The sequence below is a fragment of the Scylla paramamosain genome, unplaced genomic scaffold (assembly GCF_035594125.1).
Source record: "Scylla paramamosain isolate STU-SP2022 unplaced genomic scaffold, ASM3559412v1 Contig48, whole genome shotgun sequence".
Taxonomy (NCBI): domain Eukaryota; kingdom Metazoa; phylum Arthropoda; class Malacostraca; order Decapoda; family Portunidae; genus Scylla; species Scylla paramamosain.
This window is the reverse complement of record NW_026973713.1, coordinates 587,501-612,858: the sequence shown is the minus strand read 5'-3', so window position 1 is coordinate 612,858 and position 25,358 is coordinate 587,501. Positions and strand designations below refer to the sequence as shown.

At 40.3% G+C, this 25,358-nt stretch overlaps 1 protein-coding gene and 1 long non-coding RNA gene across 9 annotated transcripts in view; one reads left to right on the top strand and one right to left on the bottom strand.

The window, feature by feature from the left end:
* Positions 1-16,738, bottom strand: part of LOC135098154 (uncharacterized) — a 36,664-nt gene extending 19,926 nt beyond the window's left edge. For 5 of the 8 annotated variants that reach the window (XM_064000379.1, XM_064000381.1, XM_064000382.1 and 2 more), the window contains exons 1-4: positions 16,203-16,738; positions 12,074-13,927; positions 10,163-10,315; positions 5,483-5,586 (exon numbers count right to left, since the gene is read on the bottom strand). In XM_064000379.1, the coding sequence (XP_063856449.1) occupies positions 5,558-5,586; positions 10,163-10,315; positions 12,074-12,722 (831 nt within the window). In that variant the 5' untranslated portion in view covers positions 12,723-13,927; positions 16,203-16,738 and the 3' untranslated portion in view covers positions 5,483-5,557. Of the gene's footprint in view, positions 1-5,482; positions 5,587-10,162; positions 10,316-12,036; positions 13,928-16,202 lie in introns of all 8 variants that reach the window. The other 3 variants (XM_064000385.1, XM_064000380.1, XM_064000388.1) reach the window with 3 other exon arrangements.
* Positions 16,739-23,009: 6,271 nt separating this feature from the next.
* LOC135098163 (uncharacterized) overlaps positions 23,010-25,358 on the top strand; it is a 66,294-nt gene continuing 63,945 nt past the window's right edge. The window contains exon 1 of the long non-coding RNA XR_010266627.1: positions 23,010-23,128. This is a non-coding gene — a long non-coding RNA (uncharacterized LOC135098163). The remainder of the gene's footprint in view (positions 23,129-25,358) is intronic.

Sequence of the window (25,358 nt, the reverse complement as noted above, 5' to 3'; positions counted from 1 at the left end):
CTAACAACTATCGCTTTTCATTCATTTATCTTTTTTACTCTGGTCTTAGGGTGTAGCACGGTGGCCCACAAGAATAACCCTTTCTTCCAGGGACCAACAGGGTTAAGAGTGTGAATGATGTGTGCATGTGTGTGTGGGGCTTTGTTTAGACCATCCTGTGTCAGATTTTTGGCCTGGTATACAGATGGACAAATCTTTTTATCTTCACTCTATCCCTTCACACCACAAAGCTGTTCCAAAAAGGAAAGACAAAAGAGATGGAACAGCCAGCTGTGACCTCACTGTACATTTCACAACCTGCCTTTTAAAAATTCTGTTCTTTCACACAACTCTACATGCACCTAATACATGCACACCCTTCACTCAAAATTCAAAATTATCATGGCGACTCCTACACCAGCCTCGGAGTCCCCAGGACAAATGTCCCCAGATCAGACTGCTCTTCTGGTGAGTGTCTTGACACCACCCTCAACTTTTTCTTCAATAACTTCTGCAACATTTGTGGCCTTACATCTTCTTTTCAATCTGTAGAACACAACCTCTCTACTAAACTTCATCTTTTCCTCCCCAAAACACAGGTGTCTGAGGCAACTGACAGTACCCCCTTCTTTGTTCCCCCCTACTTTCTCTATCCTCATTTTCTGCCCAAAGCTGGATGTTGCAACTATGCATACAACAACTTAAATTGCTCTTGTGCCCACACTCTTGAATCTTCTGGATTTTTCACTGTCTGGCTATGACTACAGTCACTCTCAAACAAAATTTATCTGTGCTGTATACCTCTCACCTACAAGAAGCTCCTCTTGCTAGAAAAATTCTTTGACTACTTAACTTCTAAAGTGAGCACATTCTGACTCTCTTCCCTTTTGCAGAGATCTCCATTCTTGGAGACTTCAATGGTCATTACTAATTTTGCCTTTCCTCTCCCTTCACTGACCATCTTGGTGAACTAGCCTTTAACTCTGCTATCCTCCATGACCTAGAGCAACTGGTACAACACTCTACTTGTATTCCTGATTGTCTTGGAGATATGCCCAATATTCTTGACCTTTTCCTCACCTCTAACCCTTCTGCTTATGCTATCATCCTATCATCTCCATTGGGCTCCTCCAATCACAATCTGCATCTTGTCCTATCCTTCCAATCTGTCCCCAAGATTCCCCAAAGTGGAGGTGCCTTTGTCATTTTGCCCCTACTGGAGCTGAGTAGGTATTATGCTGATTTGCCTTGGAATGACTACTGTTTCTGTGTCATAGGGTACCCATCTCTGTGTGCTGAGTGCATAACAAAGGTGATAGTATGTGCTATGGAGACATACAATCCTCACTCTTTCTCTTGTCCTAAACCATTGGTTCCCAACCTTCATTACATTACTTGTTTACTGACTTTTCAAGTTTGCATTACCTGCATCATCAAGTGAAGGCACAGTACTATATATCTGCTATAAAGAAACAGTGGTAAACCTTATAAAGCAATCACTCAATTGCATAGCTGGCGATGATAATGAAAAACTTATCACAATAAATGATAAATCAATGATGATAATGTTATCAGTGATAACTGATAATTCAGTAACTGGTGATAGATTTAGTGCCGATAACTGATAACCAATAAATCTATAAATCCAAGATTCTGATACTAGTGATAACAATATTGATATTTTAAGTAAAAAAAAATGAAAAATCCAAATCTTTATTTTTAATCTTGATCTTAGAAAACTTAGAAACATCTTCAAAAACTTCTAATTCAATGTTTATCCTGTCTCTTCACTAATGAAAAGTACTGTTTTAATTAAAATAACTACATTTGATTTTGAAAGTTAACAACTTCAACGTGCTCATGTTCCTAAAACTACGTTACAAAGGGGGGATGACGTTAGTAGCACTGTGCCGTGGGTAGTGAAGATGGGCATTGGCAGCACTGAAATCAGGAAGGAGTGAACTGGTACTCAAGATGAGACCAGAGGCAGGAAACACTGTGATTGGCCCAAAGAGCAACAGCAGCAATTACTTCATGCTACCCATTAAGATCCAGGGCTTGTTCCTCCCTCTCCTCTACCCTCCAACTACTTCATGCTACCCATTAAGATCCTTCCCAGTGATGTTTTCCATGCCCTTGCTGCCCTCAGAAGGCTTATGGACCTGATGGGTCCCTCGTATTGTTCTCTGAAACTGTGCCTCCATGCTTGCATCTTGCCTATTCATCTCCACTTGTTCTGTTGTTGTAAAATAGTGTGGTGAGAGCCTTCCCTGTCATCTCTCCCCCAGTACTCACCCACTGAGAGCAAGTATCCACCTCACTGGCTGGCTCCCTCTAGCATTCCTTCATTTCATTCATACAAACTTGCCCAGAGTAGTAAAAAAGATCAGACAACTTCCTCCAAAGATCACATTCCCAGATCTTGGTCTTTGTGGAACTCCTCATAAAAAGCAGTTTATTAGTCCACATACCAATAATTTATTTCACATGAAATTCACTGGAATTTGTGGCACCAACATTTGGAGAAACCATAAACATTTACAAACTCATTCACTTTCATTGTTACCATTTGTCCACACCACCTTACTGTATTTCAGATTATTACAGCAGAACAGATGATGATGTCATTAACTATTCTCTCAAAACCCCCATCCTACTCCACACATCACTACTCTGTGCAGGAAAAGAGATGAGTGTGGAGGAACATGTACAATGTATGGCACTGCAATACTAACTGATAGATTTAGAATACAAGACGACTGATATCAAAATGTTACAAGACTTATCCATGTATTAAGTTTGGGCATCACTCCTTCAAAACAGTCACCTTCACCACCAATAAAGTGGTCCCAGTCCTGCTGTCACTGCTCACACGTGTTCAGTAAGTCTTGTTCTCAAAGCATGTTAAGCACCTTCTGTGACTCGGGCTCAACCTCTTCCATGGAACACAGCATAACAACATACGGAAATCAGAAAGGCTGCCAGAAGTCATCAGGCTTACCCGTGGCAGTCCCTGCACAAAATATACCTACCTATTTCCATCTACCATCCCCATCCATAAATCTTCTTTTAAAAATCCTAAAGAACCAACACTAACAACCTGATTACTGAGTCTATTCCATTCATCCACCACTCCATCTGAAAACCAATTCCTTCCTATCTCCCTTTTAAGTCTGACTTTTCAAACTTAGATCCATCCTTTCTCGTTTCATGGTGTCAAGATGGCATCCTTTTCACCCACAACTTCCTTTATCTTTAGGAAGAGGAAGAAGTTACAAATGAAATGTGGATCCAGGTCTTGTCCCCAGTGGAGACCCTCAATGTGAAGGTTGGGTCATCTGGGGCACCTTCTGTTTGGAGATCAGAAGCCTGGGCACAAATTTTTCAGCTATGTGGTCATATTCAAATCAAACATGGGGATTGCCTCAGCTGTTCTGTATGATGCACCAACCCTGACACCAACTCCCTTCGCTGATCTCCAACAATTCTCTTGCACGTCACTCAACCGTTTCCATGTTTTCAGTGTCTGAGCTCACGGAATATCATCCTGACCTCTTGTCATCTTCCAGAGATATTCCGCTGCTCTTGAAGAATACATGGCACTTGACGCACCTCACATAACTCACTGCTTCCTTGCCACACATGTGCTAAATCATGTCAAAGGTCTTTGCTGAATTTGACACACAATTTGGTGTTAACTCTGCTCTTGTTTGCAGTTCATGATGAAATATGAAGTTCAGCATGAGGCCACAAAACTCATGTGACATGGCTCACAAAGTTCACAGAAAGATACCAATTGGCAGACTGCTTGATAACTGTCACTGTCCAGTCTCATCAGACATGCATCCTTGTACAGCCACCTGTTGGTGTACTATGGAACTAGTCTTGGGGCTTTGATACCACCTCACACTTCATTTTACCCTTCAATCCCAACATGTCAGTGGTAGATGAGGTAATCTCATTCTTGTGTATAGATTCCTTTAGTTACAAGGAATATGTATTATGTTGCTGGGACACTCACTCTGTGCTTCTCTCAAATGAATGATGTATAATAAAAGCTAAGATAAGCAACAGTTTCAGCTTTTTCTGGCACACACAGTCATCTATCAAGAATCTGGCAAAGCCTGGGATGAATATAGCAGCGTGTTATGACCACAGGTCTCTGTGCTCTTACACTGTAAATATGCACTGTGATGCCCCATGAGTACCTCTGGGGTGATAACACTCATGAGGTCCACAGCTGGCTGCTGCATTACCAGACAACACAGTGCACCACTTGTGGAAGACATGAGGTCATTATGTACACTTCCTTCTCAGTGACAAAATGAATCCAAGAAATGTATACAGTGGAACCTCAGTTACTGAATGTCTCCCTCTCCGAACAACTCTGTTTTTGAACAAAAATTTTAACTCCTAATTGCTTTGATTACTGTACCATAATTTGATTTTCAAACAAAGTTACTCGATTTCAAATATTACAACACGTAACAAAAGCTGCCATTTATTACTAATTTATAGTTTCTATAAATAGTTCCTTTGGAGGAGAGACACAGAGGGTAAGACAGTAATTCAATCTTTGAAATAAGTTAAATGTGATCCTACTGAAGAACCTCAATGTAAACAAACAAGGTTCGGGGCTCAGGAGTAATCCCAAGCCTCCTGTGGCTCTCCCGATGACCCACAATGCCATCACTACTGCACAACTGCATTTTTCCAGTAGCTTTTCCCAGCAGCAAGATGTCTAAGTGTTATGATCACCTTCATTTTGGCAGCGAGTGGGTTGCTCCTCTCTGTCTCTGTAAGGCTTCCCTCACTTCATGGGTGACAAAGAGAAAGCCAGCATGGTCTAAACAATATCTTTTGATGAGTTCTGTATCACTAAGTTCATTCAACAAAGCTTTTCTGAATAAAAAAAAATTCTAAGCTGGAGATGCTGTGGAGCAGCCATCTTAGCAGCGGGAGTGTTGGTCATTACCCACTAAGACATGGTGGATGCGAGTCTGAGAATGGATTAATCTATTTTAGAATGACTCCTGTGGGGAAAATAGTATCGGTTTTCAAACATTTTGGATTTGGAACGACATTTACGAACAAATTAAGTTAAAAAACTGTTGAATGAAAGATAAAGCAAAAGAGATAAAGATGAAGTTGAAACTGTCCTCATACTCAAAGTAATGAGGAGTTATGGATACTTCCCTTGCAGAGTCAAAATGAGTTCAAACTGGCAGGAACTGTATCAGATGAAGAGGCTTGCTGACAAATAAAAGTAAAACAGTGCAGATGTAACACAATTGCTCACTGTCAACTACAACAATGTAAAACTAGAGATATAAGATAGGAACACACTGATAAATAAAGCAAAAACAATTGACATGTAGGATATCTGAACCAACTGTATAAAAAAAAATATATATATCCTAAAAAAAAAAAATGTTCATAAAGCAACCCAAACAACATGCAAAATGAAGCTGAAACTTTCCTTCTTGGCAGTGAAGTGACATACCTCTCTCAGCATTGGAAAGGGCCTGGGCTGCTCCCTTCCCCTTGGCCCCCTTAGAGGTTTTGTCTGGGGGTGTCTTCACTCAGGGCAGGAGGGGTTGGGGACGCCTGCAAAATGTGGCCACTTGAGAGATGGGACAGCCACCCTTGAGGAGTCAACCAGCCAACCAGCCAGCTATCCCACAGTGGACTAGTCAGCCAGATAGCCAGCCAGTCAGCTAGTCAGCAGGAAAACCAACCAGCCAGCCGGTCAGCCAGTTAGCCAGGCATCCAACCAGTCAGTTAGTTAGCCAGCCAGCCAACCAGAAAGATAGAAAGCCAGCCAGCCCAAGGAAAACACTACACACAGAGGAGGAGAGGTACTACAAAGACTAAATTTGGTATTATTAAGAGAAGTGGACATTGTTGAACACATGAACTACAATCATCCTGTAGGAAAAAGTGATTGTGTGATGGTAAGGTTTCATATCAAAGAAAAAGAAGAGGAAAGTAGATGGGAAAATTATAAGGATGAAATATTTAGCTATGGTAAAACTAGTTTCAAATAAACGAGGAGATACTTTGGTAAGATGGAATGGAGTGCCTTTATTACAGCAAAAGATGTGCAGAAACAGGAAGCACTAGTCACTAGGTATATATAAGAAGGGAGTGAAAAGATGTGTACCAAAAGGAAACACAACGATAAGATATAACAAAGACTGGTATAACAGAAGGTGTGAAGTTAAAGTTGAAGGATGTGTTTGACAAAGTATCACACTGAAGGTTGATATGAAAGATAAAAACACAAAAAGAAGATAAAAACACAAAGACTGCTATAAAAGAATATGTAAAGTAGTGAGGGAGGAGAGGGAGAAGGCATGGACTAGATGGAGGTGAAAAATGCAAAAATGTGGCAAAACTACACCACTACAAGAAATGACTGTGTAAGGGTTACTACAGAAGAAAGGACAAGTTATGAGAACAATGTTATGGACAAATGTAAAGAGGAACCAAAACTATTCTTCAGGTGTGTGAGGAGCAAAATGAAAAACAAAGAAGGTGAATGGTCAAATGCGTGAGGATCTGGCTGACATGGCAGAGATGATGAATAAGAGTTTTCATTTAGCATTCACAATGAGAGGATATTTGTGGGGCAAAGTGAGATGAGTGAAAAATGGGTCCGGGGAAAATCCAGGTGACTGAGGAAGACATGTGGAAACAGTGTGAGGGACTAGATGTTAGAAAGGCCCCTGGACCCAAAAAAGTGTTGGGATGGATACTGAAAGAATGCAATCAGCAGGTGACATGGGTGGTGCACAGTATTACTGAGAGTTCCTTAAATGAAAGTAGAGTCCTGCTTAAATGAAAGAGAGTAAAAAATAATTCCAATTTATAAAGGTGGTAACAAGAAGAGGCGATGAACTACAGACCAGTGTCTCTAACAAGTGTGGTATGTAAAATGTTTGAAAGATTAAAGAAGGATAAATTAATGCATTACCTAGAAAATGAAGTGATGATAAAACAATTTGGATTTAGAAGACAGAGGTCATGTATTATAAACCTGATGAATTTTTATTCAAGAGTGGTGGATACAATACAAGAGAGGAATGGGTGGGCAGACTGTGTATATTTAGCCCTGAAGAAAGCCTTTGATAAAGTGCCACATAGGAGACTGCCATGGAAGATGGAGCATGATGATGGTCTGAGGGATGGCCTGCTGGGATGGATGGAGAATTTCTTGACTGAGAGAGAGATGAGAACCGTGGTAAAAGATTGGGAGTCATCACAGAGGAAAACTGAAAGTGGAGTACCCAAAAGCTCAGTGCTGGCACCAGTCATATATGAATGATATGATACAGAGTGTGAATAGCTACATGAGCCTTCTGTGCAGATAATGCCAAGTTCCTGAAAGAGTTGAGAGTGAGGAAGATTGTGGAGTGTTGCAAGAGGATCTGAACAAGATATTGGAGTGGAGTCATAGATGGGAAATGGAGTTTAATCCAGAGAAATGTAAAGTAATGGAATTTGGAAAGAGTGAGAGAAGAGTAAAAGGAAATTATGTGTTGAATGGTGAGAGGTTGAGTAAAGCAGAGGAGGAAAACGATCTGGGTGTTACGGTCAGTGGAAATTTGATCCCATAGAAACACATTAGCAGAACTACAGGAGAAACCTATAATTTGTTAAGCCTATAATTTGTTGAGAGGAATAAGGCCATCTTTTGAGTATAACAATGAAAAGATGATCAGGAAGATGATTATATCACTGATTTGACCTAGACTGAAATATGCAGCTGTAGTGTGCTCATTCTACATGAAAAAGGATGTAATGAAGTCGGAGAAAGCTGAGAGATGGTACCAAGAGTCGTTTGTCATACGAAGAGAGACTGGCAGAGTTGCACCCACCAATACTGGAAAAAAGGAGAGAAAGAGGAGACTTGACTGCTATATACAAAGCACAGGAGGAAGTGGAGGAGGTGGACCAGAGTGACTTGATGGTTTAGGATACGTGAGATATTAGAGGACATGGAAAGAGGCTGAAGAAGAGTACTTGTAAAAGAGACATCAAAAAAATATAGTTTCCCACAAAGAAGTACAGATGTATAGAACAGTCTGGATAAGGAAATAGTAAATGCAAGAAGTATACATGGATTCAAGGCTAAACTGTATATTGAAAGATATGGAGATGGGATAGCACCAGCATACCTCTTGTCCCATAAAACTGGATATTGAAGGAATGTAGAGAACAACTGGCTTATAAAATTCACAGTCTAGTGGTAACACCACTATCACAGGGAAGAGTACCAAAAGATTGGAAGAGAGCAAATATTACACCAATATTCAAAGGAGGAAATAAAGAAGACCAAATAAATTATAGACCAGTGTCCTTGACTAGTGTTGTAGGAAAACTGTGAAAGAAAAATAAAGGAGAGATAGATGGAACACTTGGAAAGAGATAAAGTTTTGGTAAATTGTCAATTTGGATTTAGGAGGGGAAGATCATGCTCCATGAACTTACTGTCCTTTTACTCAAGAGTAGTCGACATTGTGCAAGAGAGAGACAGATGGGTGGATGGTGTCTACTCAGACTTGAAGAAAGCGTTTGACAAAAGTACCACACCAAAGATTGCTATGGAAGAAAAAAAAAAATATGGAAAAATTGGAGGAAGACTGCTGGAGTGGATGGAGGACTATCTGGATGATAGAGAGATGAGAACTGTAATACAAGACCAGAATTCATCTTGGCTGAAAGTAACTAGTGGTGTCCCACAGGGGTCAGTGTTGGGACTGATAATGTTTGTAATGTATGTGAATGACATAAATGAAGAAATAGACAGTTATATGGACTTATTTGCAGATGATGCTGAGCTGATGAGAAGGATAGAAAATGTAAATGACTAATAATAATAATAATAATAATAATAATAATAATAATAATAATAATAATAATAATAATAATAATAATAATAATAATAAACGGTTTATTATTTAGTCAGTTAACAAAGTGAAAATGTACATAGGGGGTGGGGAAATACTTAACATTAATCCTAAAGGTAAGTCTAATCTAGAAGGGACTACTGATTGATGGCTCGCACCATGGTGGGAATCGCACTGTTTCTGTACCAGTACCGGTACTGGTACTGCAAAATTATTTAAATAAGATAAATAGATGGAGTAAATCTTGGCAAATGGAATTCAATTTAAGTAAATGTAAAGTAATGGAGTTTGGTAAGAGTAAGAAAAGAATACAATATCATTATGAGATGGATGGTGTGAAGTTACAGAAATCAAAAGAGGAAATGGATTTGGGAGTAACAGTTACTGAAAATTTGACTCCATACAGACACATTGATAAAATTACTGGAAAGATGATGAATTTGTTAAAAAGAATGAGAATGGCATTCTCACATTTGGATAAAGAAATGATAAAAAAGTTGTTGATTTCCATGATAAGACCAAGACTGGAAGTGTGGTCTCCTCATACAAGGAGGAATATTATAAAATTAGAAAGAGTACAAAGAGCAGTCACTAAGATGGTTCCAGAGTTGAGCAAGTCAACCTAGGAAGAGAAATTAAGAATGTTGGAAATTCCTACCCTTGAAAATAAGAGAGAGAGAGAGAGAGAGAGAGAGAGAGAGAGAGAGAGAGAGAGAGAGAGAGAGAGAGAGAGAGAGAGAGAGAGAGAGAGAGAGAGAGAGAGAGAGAGAGAGAGAGAGAGAGAGAGAGAGAGAGAGAGATTTAATAAACATCTATAGAATGGTAAATGGTATGGAAAATGTGTTTTATAACTTTAGACACACAGAGTACAAGGGGACACAATAAGAAGTTGAAGAAAGTTAACTGTAGAAGAGACATTAAGAAGTATAGTTTTCCTCACAGAAGTGTGAACAAATGGAACGAACTCAGTGAAGACATTGTCAATGCCGTAACTGTCCACGCTTTTAAGACCAAACTAGATAGGCATAGAGACGAGATACTATGAGATCACTCCCCTCCTTACCATTCAGTCATGAACAAAATAATACTCAGCAAAATAATCAAACAAATAAAAGAAAGGTTTATAATATTTTAAGTTTTCTTGATCCACATCACACTAACACTTCTGGAAAATCTTTATCCCCTTAATAAGGATCCAGTTATCTACAAGTGCCACCTCAGGGCTCCTCCCTAGATGGCCTGTAGACTGTACACAGGGACTTTTACAATACCCGAAATGCATTCCTTCCCAACAGTGGTGAGAGGCAGGGGAGTGATATGCTGTGACCCTTCACAAAGGAGCACTTCAGGCTGCTGCCTCACACCAGCATGGTCTGTGGCTGGGGAAGTGTCCTCTCCAGGCTTCTCCCCATATGCTGAGGATTCTGGAAAGACAAAGACAACTAACTTATATAGAGAAGACTACATTAAGGTGCCAATCTCAATAGAATATGATTATGAAGAAAAAATAATCAAAATTTGATAAGTGTCATGAGACCATCTTCATGAAAGAACTGAAGTTACAGGCAGGGGGAAATACAGGACCAGGCAGGGAGTTCTTAAGTTTAACAGTTAAAGGAATGTAAGACTGAGAATACTGGGAGGTGGACAGAATAGTAGCAAGCCTTGTGCCACAAGACCACAACAGGAGGAGAGGCAGACAGTTAAGATGATCAAAAGACCAGCTGCCATGCAAGAAACTACAGAAGATAGCAAGAGATGCAACACTGCAGGAGAGAGAGAGAGAGAGAGAGAGAGAGAGAGAGAGAGAGAGAGAGAGAGAGAGAGAGAGAGAGAGAGAGAGAGAGAGAGAGAGAGAGAGAGAGAGAGAGAGAGAGAGAGAGAGAGAGAGAGAGAGAGAGAGAGAGAGAGAGAGAGAGAGAGAGAGAGGGGAGAGGGGGGCAGGCAGTCTGAAGACAGTCAGTCAGAGGAGTTGATGAGATGAAATGCTTTTGATTCCACCCTAACCAGCTGAGCAACACGAGTGGAGTACCCCCATACATGTGAGGCATACACCATACATTTATTTATTTATTTTTTTGTTGCAAAGGGCAACAAAAAATCCAATAAAGAAAAATGCCCACTGAAATGCCAGTCCCATAAAAGGGTCAAAGCAGTAGTCAAAAATTGATGGATAAGTGTCTTGAAACCTCCCTCTTGAAGGAATTCAAGTCATAGGAAGATGGAAATACAGAAGCAGGCAAGGAGTTCCAGAGTTTACCAGAGAAAGGAATGAATGATTGAGAATACTGGTTAACTCTTGCATTAGAGAGGTGGACAGAATAGAAGTGAGAGAAAGAAGAAAGTCTTGTGCAGCGAGGCTGACATGGATGGATAAGGCCCCTGTACAGAGTTAGCAGCTGTGGGGGTGAGGAAAACTGGTGAAGACAACTCAAAGTGCTTAACTGTTTTAGCTAGAGATGAGATGTGAAATTTCCAGTTTAGGTTACTAGTAAAGGACAGACCCGAGGATGTTCAGTGTAACAGAGGGGACAGTTGAAGGTCACTGAAGAGGAAGGGATAGTTGTCTGGAAGGTTGTGTTTATTTACTGAAGAGGAAGGGATAGTTGTCTGGAAGGTTGTGTTTATTTGTTAGATGTAAAACTTGGATTCTTGAGGCACTAAACAACACTTAATTTTGCTCTCTCCCAATCACAGGTTTTAGAAAGGTCAGAAATCAGGCATTCTGTGGCTTCTCTGAGTGAATTGTTACATTCCTGAATGCTTGGACATCTACAAAAAGATGTGGAAAGATGCGGAGTGATATCATCAGCATAGGAGTGAACGTGACAACGATTTTTAGTAAGAAAATTATTGATGAATACCAGAAAGAGTGGGTGACAGGACAGATCCCTGATAGGAGGAGAATGGTGACCAGTTAGAAGATTATTGATGAATACCAGAGAGAGTGGGTGACAGGACAGATCCCCGAGGAACATGACTTAGGAGAAGAATGGTGACTGTCTGTCACTGGAGCAATAGAACAGTTAGAAAAGAAACTTGAGGTTAAGTTACAGAGAAGGATAGGAGAGTGCAAAGAAGAGTTGGATGATGGTGTTTACAGGGCACAGCACAGACCTAGGTAATTGCAGTACACATTACATACCTGGGGACTTTTACAATATCTGAAATGCATTCCTTACTGACAGTGGTGAGAGGCAGGGGAGTGATATGGTGCGACCCTTCACAAAGGAGCACATCAAGGGGAGTGATATGGTGCGACCCTTCACAAAGGAGCACATCAAGGGGAGTGATATGGTGTGACCCTTCACAAAGGAGCACATCAAGGGGAGTGATATGGTGTGACCCTTCACAAAGGAGCACATCAAGGGGAGTGGTATGGTGTGACCCTTCACAAAGGAGCACATCAAGGGGAGTGATATGGTGTGACCCTTCACAAAGGAGCACATCAAGGGGAGTGATATGGTGTGACCCTTCACAAAGGAGCACATCAAGGGGAGTGATATGGTGCGACCCTTCACAAAGGAGCACATCAAGGGGAGTGATATGGTGTGACCCTTCACAAAGGAGCACATCAAGGGGAGTGATATGGTGTGACCCTTCACAAAGGAGCACATCAAGGGGAGTGGTATGGTGTGACCCTTCACAAAGGAGCACATCAAGGGGAGTGATATGGTGTGACCCTTCACAAAGGAGCACCTCAGGCTGCTGCCTCACACCAGCATGGTCTGTGGCTGGGGGAATGTCCTCTCCAGGCTCCTCCCCAGATGCCATGAATTCTGGAAAGACAGAGACAGCAGAAGCACTCCCTGCAGCTGATGGCAGCAGCATTTGGCCACAAAGTTGTGCATGCTCCTGTGCAGTACCTACTGAGGGATTTATAAAGTTTAATGTGAATTAATGCAGTTTTATTTTGAAGGAGTTTTCCATTTGTGGTGATTTGTACAAAGTTATCTAAGATGCTGGGTGTGTCATAAGGCCCAAGTCAGTCCTCCTCAAGCCAGGAACCTTTCCTTCCTTGCTTTTTATTATTCTTTACAACAACTTTCATTCCAATCTTAAAGTCAAATGACTTATGTCCTTTAGCTTTCCTCATTTCATATTATTTATTTTGTTCAGCTTGTGCTTTAGCAACATGACTGGCAACTTTTTCTTTTATGGCTGTCAAGCGACTCTTTCTTGATTCCACTGACTCATCTGAGGGGCTCAAATTTGGGAATTCTAAAATATCAACTTTTTCATGAAGATCATTTTGGTGCAGTTCAACAGTGTTGGCTGTCTACCAAACTTCAAGAAAGAGGGAGAACACTTTATTGAAGCTTGCATTGATGTTCATATACCAAACAGAGCAGCCTCCGAGTGTTTGTCCCAGTCATTCTGATTCTCATTTACCAATTTAATTAAAGAGCCCTTCAGCGTCTGGTTGGTCCTCTCATCCTGGCCATTAGTTTGGGGGTGGCAAGCAAGTGTTACAAGGTGCTTCACTTGGACAATGGAAAAGAGTGTCATTTAATGTATTACAGAATTCCTTTCCCTGATCAGTTAAGGTTTTCTCTGGGGGACCAGAACAGTGGAAAATACTCTGCAATACATCACATACCAGATCAGCAGATTTTGAAGGCAGTGGAAATGCCTCTATAAATCTGGAGTGTAAGTCTGTTAAAGTAAGGATGTCCTTGTTGCCAGACTGAGTTTCTTTTAGGGCCCCATCAAATCTACATCAACCATCTGCCAAGGGCCTTCACTCTTAATAGGATTCAGGACTGGTGCTACAGTTTTCATCTTTTCAGATCTCTGACGTCAGTCACACTCACCTGTCCAATTCACTACATCTTTCTTAATGCCTATGCAATAAAATCTCTCTGTAGTTTTGGCAATAGTCTTAGTGATGCCCATGTGAACTCCTCCTCTACTGGAGTCATGAACATCCTGAAATACTTTCCTTTTCTGCTCCCTGGTGAATATGACCACTTTCACCTGAACTGGTCCTCCTTCCTTTGCTCTGCAGGTGTACTGGATTCTGTCTGGGCCACCATCTGCAATTTTTAGTAATCCTAATACCATACAATCACAAAGTGTGCCATGGGAAGGAGGGAGACTAATATAGAATTTTTTTCTTTGATGTAAGAGCCAAGGGCAATAAAGAAAAAAAAAAAAGGCACACTAAGGTGCCAGTTCCTGAAGAAAAGAGCCAAAATGATTTCCAAAATTGAAGAAGTGGCATAAGGCCTCCCTCTTGAAAGGACTGAAGTCATAGGAATGGGAAAACAGAAGTTGGCAGAGAGTTCCAGAGTTTACCAGTGAAAGGGAAGATTAAGAAAATACTGGTTAACTCATGCACTTGGCAGGTGGACTGAATACTAGAAAACCTTGTACAATGAGACCACAAGAGGTGGCGAGGCATGCAGTTAGCATGAAAGATACCAAGAGATGCAACACTGCAGCAGAGAGAGAGAGAGAGAGAGAGAGAGAGAGAGAGAGAGAGAGAGAGAGAGAGAGAGAGAGAGAGAGAGAGAGAGAGAGAGAGAGAGAGAGAGAGAGAGAGAGAGAGAGAGAGAGAGAGAGAGAGAGAAAATTGTTTCAGCTACCTTACACATTTTCACTGTTGTTCCTGTAGTAAATCTTTCCAAGCTCTCCTTCCACACACACACACACACACACACACACACACACACACACACACACACACACACATTCCTTCTAACACCTGTGCTCCTACATCACAAACTTTAAGAACATCCCAAAATGCTTTTCTACCCACTCTGTCATAAGCCTTCTCTAGATGAATGGTACATGTAATATTTATGTTTACCTTAGCATGCCTCTATTATAATTGTGATTGCAAACATATGCTCCACAACACATTTCTTTCTTGAAACTTTCCTGTTCCCCAACGACCATCACCTCTATCAATAACTTCTATCAATCTCTGAGTCAAGACTCTCCCACAGACTTTTCCTGACACACTAAGCAAACTTATCTACCCTCTGTAACCTTTTTGTACATTCCTGCAGCCTTTCCCTTTATATAAACATACAATAACTGCCTCCATCCACTCATCAGGTCCTGCCTCCTTGTTTCCAAGCCAATTCACGTAATTCAAATCATCCAGTCTGCTATCACTTCTCCATAGTTATTCCATCAGTGTCTATAGCTTTGCCACACTTCATCACAACTATTGTTTTCTTCATCTCCCTAACAATTTCTCTCATTCTCTACCTGCTTCTATACACATGCTAATTATTATTGTTTCTCCTGTCATCTTATTCATTTGACAAAGTCTTCTCCAAGTAACTTGCACTTCTTTCTTGCTGCTTACAAGAACTTTATACCCTCTCTCTACTCACACAATCCCACACTCTTCTTCCCCCTCTCTTTTATCCCCTCCTTCCAGAACAAGTTATTGTCATTAATTTTCTTGCACCCAGCTTTCTACCAAACTTCTCACACAATTCCATGCTCTTCTTCCCCCTCTTTCTTCACTTCCTTCCAGAACAACTTATTGTCAGTGATCTCCTTACACTCAGCTTTCTACCAAACTTCTCATCCACTCTCATCTTATTTTTTCTTATGAGTTCCTTCAGTTTCATATTCCAAGACCTACACTCTAATTTCTCCTCATTTTAATTTCCTCTGAGTCATTTCTCTGCACCATTTTCTCATAGGCCCTCTTCTCTTCCACAGCCACCTCCATCTCAGCCATGCACTTTTTTTTTTTTTAACTTGTATCCCCAAGACTCCCTTGTAGTTACCATATCAATGAATACTTTTTAACATCTTTATCCTCTGAGGCCTCCCCAACTATCTCTCACTTCTCTGTCTTTCACATACCTTCTCACATTCCTCTCTACTACACACCTTACTGTCCAACTATTTAAATAACTTTCCCCCAATGTGTGTAACAACGATATATATTTTTTTCATCACGGCATTGTGGTCTGACCAGAGTTCCATTTAATTCTGTGGGACACGCCCATCAAACATTCCTTGGCATGCCAACCATTTCCTTAATTCATCTCTCATCCACTGCTAAACACTCAGTCAGACTTTTCTGTTCACCATTTTAATCTCGATATCTCCTCCACGTGAACCTGTGGATCACTATGGTGGAAGGTTTTTTAGCACACAACCCTCAAATCCATGCATACGTAACTATCCCACCACAAGTTTGTTCATTGTAACATGACTCGCTCTCTCTGCTGCACATAAAGGAATTGAATATATGCAGCACTCAATCCCCTATTCATTTACTCACAAACAATATATCAGTATGGCACAATAACGTCAATTTGGGCTTGTTCCCTGACTTACCCAGAGTACGTTGTGTTGAGGACCGGATACATGTCCATTATAGCATAACTCGCTATGTTTACTGCACTTTCAGTAGCAAGGTATATGAAACATTAAATTTTCCATCTATTTACACACTAACAATATCTCAATACGCCATAACGCCAAAATGAGCTTCTTTCCCGGTCAGTCATGGCCATCACTATTTAAGGACCAAATATACGTGTAATACTTCATATTTGCTTACTTTTCTCTGCACACAATATTTTTTACTGCATATACAACATTGCGATACATACATTGCTAGTAACTGTGCACACTAAGCATGCACACCTCCATATTCCCGCTGTAAGCCGCCACGCCACACCAAAGAAGGTTTCAGCAAGTCGTGGCGTCGTCTGCTGCCGGGCCGGGGATGCACAGAAGACGCACCTCAACACAACAGAACAGAACAGATAGAAAGTTGAAGGGTAAAGAGTTTGGAGAGAAGAAGACAAAAAGAAGGGAAAATGAAAGACAGTAATAGAATGAATGTTTGTGGGCAGAACAGATTGTTATTTTTCTTTTGTTGACTAATATTGAGAAGGCGCCAGCTCGTATTCTGTTAATTTAAGCATTTTTACCCTGCCTAAGAGGTTGCATTTAATTATTTATTTATTGTTCCGTATAACAAGTAGAACCCAACTAAACAGTGTCCACGCCACACTTTGTACTGGCCGCCTGACACCCACGGAACAAGCGCTCCGCCTAATGATAAGGCATAATTTTGCAATGTCCTTGATAGTTTACACCCATTCTATATTCACAAATTATTCTTGAACATTTCTGCTAATGGTCCCACGTACTCCTGGATTATAACACTGTCTAATGATAATTTTTGGATCTAAATATTAACAAAGAATTTCTTTCAAAATAAAGAATATTATCAGTACTGGCATATTTTCTCTTAATCTACAATGTTTAGTGATTGTGATTTTCCTGTGGCTGGCCCAGGAGAACCAGGGAATATGGTTATTTTCCAGTGCCTTGTAAACTAAGGGATATTACTGTGCCATTTCAAAATATCAACAATTAATTTAACAATTTGTAGCTTATAATTTCATTTAATTTTCTTGTTCTAAAATTTTATTGATTCCAAAAGTATATACAAAATTTTGTTTACACAACCAAGAAGTAAATTTTTATATTTATGACCGTTCCTTTAGGCTATAAAAAAATATTTCATGGCATTATTATTATTTGGATGGTATTGTCTTCCCTTATTTTTCTTTTTTTTTTTTCCTATTGGTATTTTGTGCCATGACATCCACACAAGCAAATCTCTGCCTATAACGTGTGCTGCTCATCGCTTGCATCTTGAAACACGATTCCTTCGTATATATTGGCTAATTACTCGTTTTATTCCTTATTTTTTGTAGATAATTCTAGATAAAAGAACTGCATCCCTGAGGGAAGGCTGTACACAAGGCTATCCGCATGCTGCCTCAGCCAGCCGCACACCAGGTAGAGAGAGAGAGAGAGAGAGAGAGAGAGAGAGAGAGAGAGAGAGAGAGAGAGAGAGAGAGAGAGAGAGAGAGAGAATTATTATGGTTTTCAATTATTATCATATTATTATTATCATCATTATTATTATTATTATTAATATTATTATTATTATTATTATTATTATTATTAGAGAGAGAGAGAGAGAGAGAGAGAGAGAGAGAGAGAGAGAGAGAGAGAGAGAGAGAGAGAGAGAGAGAGAGAGAGAGAAATATTATCTACAGTTCTTCTTCTTCTTCTTCTTCTTCTTCTTCTTCTTCTTCTTACTACTATTACTACTACTACTACTACTACTACTACTATTACTACTACTACTACTACTACTATCACAATCACAATTATTATTATTATTATCCTTGCAGGTGCCTCCTTACTACCTATATACTGACTGACCACCGTCTTGACTACCACCACAGTAACCACTATTACTACTACAACTACCACCACCACCAACATTGTTCGCCACCACAGTTCGTCTGCCACAACCACAAGTGCATCCTACCACAATTTAAATGTGATGATTATGACCACTGTGGTGATGGCAGTGATGAGATGGATTGTGGTAGTAGTGGTGGTGGTGGTGGTGGTGGTGGCTGGGAATTAATGTTGGTAGGTGGAAAACATGACTACAGTGGAAATGTTATGGTATGTACAACTGTAGTAGTTATAATTGTGGTAGTTACAATTGTGGTAGTTACAATTGTGGTAGTTACAATTTTGGTGGTTACAATTGTGGTAGTTACAATTGTGGTAGTTACAATTGTGGTAGTTACAATTGTGGTAGTTACAATTTTGGTGGTTACAATTGGTGGTAGTTACAATTGTGGTAGTTACAATTTTGGTGGTTACAATTGTGGTAGTTACAATTGTGGTAGTTACAATTGTGGTAGTTACAATTGTGGTAGTTACAATTGCTGAAGCTTAAGATATTTTAATTAAGAATTGTGGTTACTACTACTACTACTACTACTACTGTTACTAACCTAACCCTTTACTCTTATTCAGATTCGCATCATCAACAACAACAACAACAACAACAAAAATGATGGCAGTAGTAGCAGTAGTAGTGAATGGTCATACATATGTGATGACTATTTTGACTATCAGGCGGCCGATGTTGTGTGTCGGACTATCGTCTTAAAGGAGCCGTAAAATTTACTAGGAATAACTATTTCGGTGATAGTAATAGTGGTAAGCAATAGTAGTAGTAGTAGTAGTAGTAGTAATAGTAGTAGTAGTAGTAGTAGTTAAATTTTCTACTGGTTAACTCTTGCATCAGGGAGGTGGACAGAATAGTGGTGAATGACTGAGAATACTGGTTAACTCTTGCATCAGGGAGGTGGACAGTATAGTAGTGAAAGACTGAGAATACCATTAGCTAATTACCTAATTAGCATTAGGGAGGTGGACAGAATAGTGGTGAAAGACTGAGAATACTGGTTAACTCTTGCATCAGGGAGGTGGACAGAATAGTGGTGAAACACTGAGAATACTGGTTAACTCTTGCATTAGGGAGGTGGATAGAATAGTGGTGAAAGACTGAGAAAACTGGTTAACTCTTGCATCTGGGAGGTGGACAGAATAATGGTGAAAGACTGAGAATACTGGTTAACTCTCGCATCTGGGAGGTGGACAGAATAATGGTGAAAGACTGGTTTTAAGGGAAACTAACATGAATTATTCAATTCTAGCATTACGTAGGTCAGGATCCCGTTTTCTGTTCAATGATGTATTGTGTGCAGGGCAAGAAACGCACAAAAGATTTTGTACACACGGAGGACTTGGTGTACATGACTGTGTATCTATCGAGATGAGAGAGAGAGAGAGAGAGAGAGAGAGAGAGAGAGAGAGAGAGAGAGAGAGAGAGAGAGAGAGAGAGAGAGAGAGAGAGAGAGAGAGAGAGAATGTGTTATAAAATCTCCTATAAAGGACACTGGCCGAGGATAACAAAAATCCAATAAAAAAAAATGCCCACTGAAATGCCAGTCCCTTAAAAGGGTCAAAGCAGTGGTCAAAAATTTATGAATAAGTGTCTTGAAACCTCCCTCTTGAAGGAATTCAAGTCATAGGAAGGTGGAAATACAGAAGCAGGCAGGGAGTTCCAGAGTTTACCAGAGAAAGGGATGAATGATTGAGAATACTGGTTAACTCTTGCGTTAGAGAGGTGGACAGAATAGGGGTGAGAGAAAGAAGAAAGTCTTGTGCAGCGAGGCCGCGGGAGGAGCGGAGGCATGCAGTTAGCAAGATCAGAAGAGCAGTTAGCATGAAAATAGCGGTAGAAGACAGCTAGATATGCAACATTGTGGCGGTGAGAGAGAGGCTGAAGACAGTCAGTTAGAGGAGAGGAGTTGATGATTCGAAAAGCTTTTGATTCCACCCTGTCTAGAAGAGCAGTATGAGTGGAACCCCCCAGACATGTGAAGCATACTCCATACATGGACGGATAAGGCCCTTGTACAGAGCTAGCAGTTGGGGGGGGGGGGGATGAGAAAACTGGCGGAGACGTCTCAGAACACTTAACTTCATAGAAGCTGTTTTAGCTAGAGATGAGATGTAAAGTTTCCAGTTCAGATTATAAGTAAAGGACAGACCGAGGATGTTCAGTGTAGAAGAGGGGGACAGTTGAGTGTCATTGAAGAAGAGGGGATAGTTGTCTGGAAGGTTGTGTCGAGTTGATAGATGGAGGAATTGAGTTTTTGAGGCATTGAACAATACCAAGTTTGCTCTGCCCCAATCAGAAATTTTAGAAAGATCAGAAGTCAAGCGTTCTGTGGCTTCCCTGCGTGAAATGTTTACCTCCTGAAGGGTTGGACGTCTATGAAAAGACGTGGAAAAGTGCAGGGTGGTATCATCAGCGTAGGAGTGGATAGGACAAGAAGTTTGGTTTAGAAGATCATTAATGAATAATAAGAAGAGAGTGGGTGACAGGACAGAACCCTGAGGAACACCACTGTTAATAGATTTGGGAGGAGAACAGTGACCGTCTACCACAGCAGCAATAGAAGGGTCAGAAAGGAAACTTGAGATGAAGTTACAGAGAGAATAGAAACCGTAGGAGGTTAGTTTGGAAATCAAAGGTTTGTGCCAGACTCTATCTGTTGTCCAAGGCAACAGCAAAAGTCACCAAAATCTCTAAAAGAGGATGACCAAGACTCAGTAAGGAAAGCCAGAAGATTACCAGTAGAGCGGCCTTGACGGAACCCATACTGGCGATCAGATAGAAGGTTGTGAATTGATAGATGTTTAAGAATCTTCCTGTTGAGGATAGATTCAAAAACTTTAGATAGGCAGGAAATTAAAGCAATAGAACGGTAGTTTGAGGGATTAGAACGGTCACCCTTTTTAGGAACAGGCTGAATGTAGGCAAACTTCCAGCAAGAAGGATAGTTAGATGTTGACAGATAGAGCAGAAAGAGTTTGACTAAGCAAGGTGCAAGCACCTTGCTTAGTCGTTTCGGAGAAACAATAGTGTTTCGGAGAACAATAGGAGGGATCCCATCAGGTCCATAAGCCTTCCGAGGGTCTAGGCCAGCGAGGTCATGGAAAACATCATTGCGAAGAATTTTAATAGGTAGCATGAAGTAGTCAGTGGGTGGAGGAGAGGGAGGAACAAGCCCAGAATCGTCCAAGGTAGCATTTTTAGCAAAGGTTTGAGCAAAGAGTTCAGCTTTAGAAATAGATGTGATAGCAGTGGTGCCATCTGGTTGAAATAAAGGAGGGAAAGAAGAAGAAGCAAAGTTATTGGAGATATTTTTGACTAAATGCCAGAAATCACGAGGAGAGTTAGATCTTGAAAGGTTTTGACACTTTCTGTTAATGAAGGAGTTTTTGGCTAGTTGGAGAACAGACTTGGCATGGTTCCGGGCAGAAATATAAAGTGCATGAGATTCTGGTGATGGCAGGCTTAAGTACCTTTTGTGGGCCACCTCTCTATCATGTATACCACGAGAACAAGGTTTGGAAGGTTTAGGTCGAGAAAAAGAGTGAGGAATGTACGCCTCCATGCCAGACACCATCATCTCTGTTATGCGCTCAGCACACAAAGACGGGTCTCTGACACGGAAGCAGTAGTCATTCCAAGGAAAACCAGCAAAATACCTCCTCAGGTCCCCCCAACTAGCAGAGGCAAAACGCCAGAGGCACCTTCGCTTAGGGGATCCTGAGATGATAGAGATATGAGATTGTGATCGGAGGAGCCCAACGGAGAAGAAAGGGTGACAGCATAAGCAAGATTAGAAGTCAGAAAAAGGTCAAGAATGTTGGGCGTATCTCCACGACGGTCAGGAATACGAGTAGGGTGTTGCACCAATTACTCTAGGTCGTGGAGGATAGCAAAGTTGTAGGCTAGTTCACCAGGATGGTCAGTGAAGGGAGAGGAAAGCCAAAGCTGGTGGTGAACATTGAAGTCTCCAAGAATGGAGATCTCTGCAAAGGGAAAAATAGTGTGTGGGGAACTATCTGTGACGAGAGTTTCGGTCACGCGGAGGCTCAGGTAAGATGATATTATTATTATTATTATTATTATTATTATTATTATTATTATCATTATTATTATTATTATTATTATTATTATTATTAGTAGTAGTAGTAGTAGTAGTAGTAGTAGTAGTAGTAGTAGCAGTAGTAGTAGTAGTAGTTGTTGTTGGAATTTTTGTGAGTGTTTTTACTACTACTACTACTACTACTACTACTACTACTACTACTACTACTATTTTATTTATATAGATATATTTTTTCTTTCTTTCTTTCTTTCTTCTTTTCTTCTTCTTCTTCTTCTTCTTCTTTTTCTTCTCCTTCTTCGTCTTCTCATTCTTCTTCTTCTTCTTCTTCTTCTTCTTCTTCTTCTTCTTCTTCTTCTTCTTCTTCTTCTTCTTCTTCTTCTTCTTCTTCTCCTTCGTCTTCTTCTTCTTCTTCTTCTTCTTCTTCTTCTTCCTTCCTTCTTCTTCTTCTTCTTCTTCTTCTTCTTCTTCTTCTTCTTCTTCTTCTTCTTCTTCTTCTTCTTTTCTTCTTCTCCTTCGTCTTCTCATTCTTCTTCTTCTTCTTCTTCTTCTTCTTCTTCTTCTTCTTCTTCTTCTTCTTCTTCTTCTTCTTCTTCTTCTTCCTTTTCCTTCTCTTCCTTCTATTATTATTATTATTATTATTATTATTATTATTATTATTATTATTATTATTATCATTATTATTATCATTATTGTTATTATTATTATTATTTCTATTAATCACTTTTATTAAATCTCTCTCTCTCTCTCTCTCTCTCTCTCTCTCTCTCTCTCTCTCTCTCTCTCTGTCTGTCTGAGGTGGCGTGTAGAAGCATGGGTTATGAAGGGGGCGTGGGGAAGGCTTACCCCGGCGGCCATTTTGGTGTTGGGGACGGTGTTATCCAATTGGACCTGCCCAACTGCAAGGTTAGTAGTAGTAGTAGTAGTAGTAGTAGTAGTAGTAGTAGTAGTAGTAGTAGAAGAGAGAGAGAGAGAGAGAGAGAGAGAGAGAGAGAGAGAGAGAGAGAGAGAGAGAGAGAGAGAGAGAGAGAGAGAGAGAGAGAGAGAGAAGGGTATAAAGGGGGAGGAGGAGGAGGTGGAAGAGGTTATTGTTGTTTGTTTGTTCGTCCTCCTCCTTCTCTTTCTTCTCTTTTCTTCTTCTTTTTCTTCTTCCTCTTCTTTTCTTCTTCCTCCTCCTCTTCCTCCTCTTCTTTTCGTTAGCATTCTCTCTCTCTCTCTCTCTCTCTCTCTCTCTCTCTCTCTCTCTCTCTCTCTCTCTCTCTCTCTCTTTCTAGCAATACGTGTAATGTCAATAAGGTCTATGTAAACACGTAAATTTGCAAAAATTTGACCTTACTCTTTGTAAATTAGGGAGATAAAAGAGAACGGCGGATGTCTTGCATTAGAGAAAACGAAAACATTTTAACATAAACTAAAAAATTGAATTAATCTCTACTATTTCTAAACAGTTTTTAGGATAGTGTAAGCGTCTCTTCCATTGTATCTATTATTTCGTAATGTTTTGTTCTATTAATTGTCAGTTTTTAGTGCAAGAAGTTAAAGAAAAGAGGAAAAAGAGAAAACTCATTTATATAGGTAAGATCAATATGAATGCCATTAACACGTATATTTGCAAGACTTTCGACCCCATGATTTCCAGGGAGTGAACGGCGGCCATCTTGGAAATGTAGGTATTAGAAAAAACGTTTTTTTTTTTTTTTTTTTTAGCCAACTAAAAAAAAACATTAGTATAATATAACTATTAATAAATTATAGTAGTTTTACGATAGTGTTAACATTTACTGTTATATGAATCGACTCTAATTATTTATTGGCGTTGATATTACATAAATTACACAAGCTCAATCTATTACAAAATATATATAACGAACACACACACACACACACACACACACACACACACACACACACACACACACACACACACACACATACAAAAACACCATTATGTATGTATAATATGGGAAATATTGTATTTTTAGTGCTTCTTCTGCAAATACTGCAGACATGTTGTTAATCTGCCACTGGAACCTTAAACACACACTTGAAAGCACTTGTAATTTTAACCAGTGACCTGCAGTGTAGCTCGTATCATTCCGATTCTCTACTTTCTGTGCATTTTTTTTTCTTTTCTCTTGTCATTTTGTGTGTTGCAATATTTATAGGGGAATAAGAATGTGTATGTGTATAATTGAGTTAAAGAAATAAGTGAACAGTTGCAGCATCCAGGACAAGTGAAGCATTGGTCAAGGTGGTTCAGGGAGGAAGGGAATTGTGCTGTCTGAAACTAAAAAATGGTGTGGGTGGCCCTGGAAGACAAATAAGGGGGCTGTTACTGCCTTAAAGCAGCCAGTGGAGTCTGATGTCAAGACCACTGGACGCTTTAAGACAGTAGCAGCCCTGTGGGGCTCCCACACTGTGTTTTAGATTGAGGCATATCACAGTTCCCTTCCTGCCTGAACCACCTTGAGCAGTGCTTGACTTGTCCTGGATGCTGCCAACTGTTCAGCTATTTCTTGGACTGAATTACCTGCTTCCTTGAGGCCCATGGTCTGCACAATAGTCTCAAATGAGTACTCTTTCATTTGAGCCATATTAACAAACAGCGAGTTATCAAAAGATGTTGTTGCGCAATAATGCGCCAGAATGCGGAAAAAGTCGCCTGGTGTTAGTGGTCTCCAACACGCCTCAGGGCACGCTGAGTACAGCTTATGGATCAGTGGCGTGAAGCTGAGGGATGCACTCATGTCATCACAGGGGCTGAGACTCTTGGCTAAAATGGTTCACTCTCAAGAGGGCCATGCTTGTTACACCATTAGTACCAGACCCTCCAGCCAGGGGGGATCAATACTTAGGATGAACACTGTACACATATACACATATACTGGGTGTCCTAGGAGGGAGGTCATACTTTGTCAGCAATGAAAGATCAAGTTATTCTAAGTCAGAAATATTCTATGTTGAAGTGCTTTTAATGCTGTGGTTTAGAAGTCACTTCCAGCATGAAGGAAAGGAAGATGTTGACAGAGCTGGAAGAGTTTGCCCAGGCAAAGACAGTGACAAAAGCACAGTTTTGGAGAACAATAGGAGGGACCCCACCAGGTCCATAAGCCTTCCAAGGGTTAATGTCAGTGAG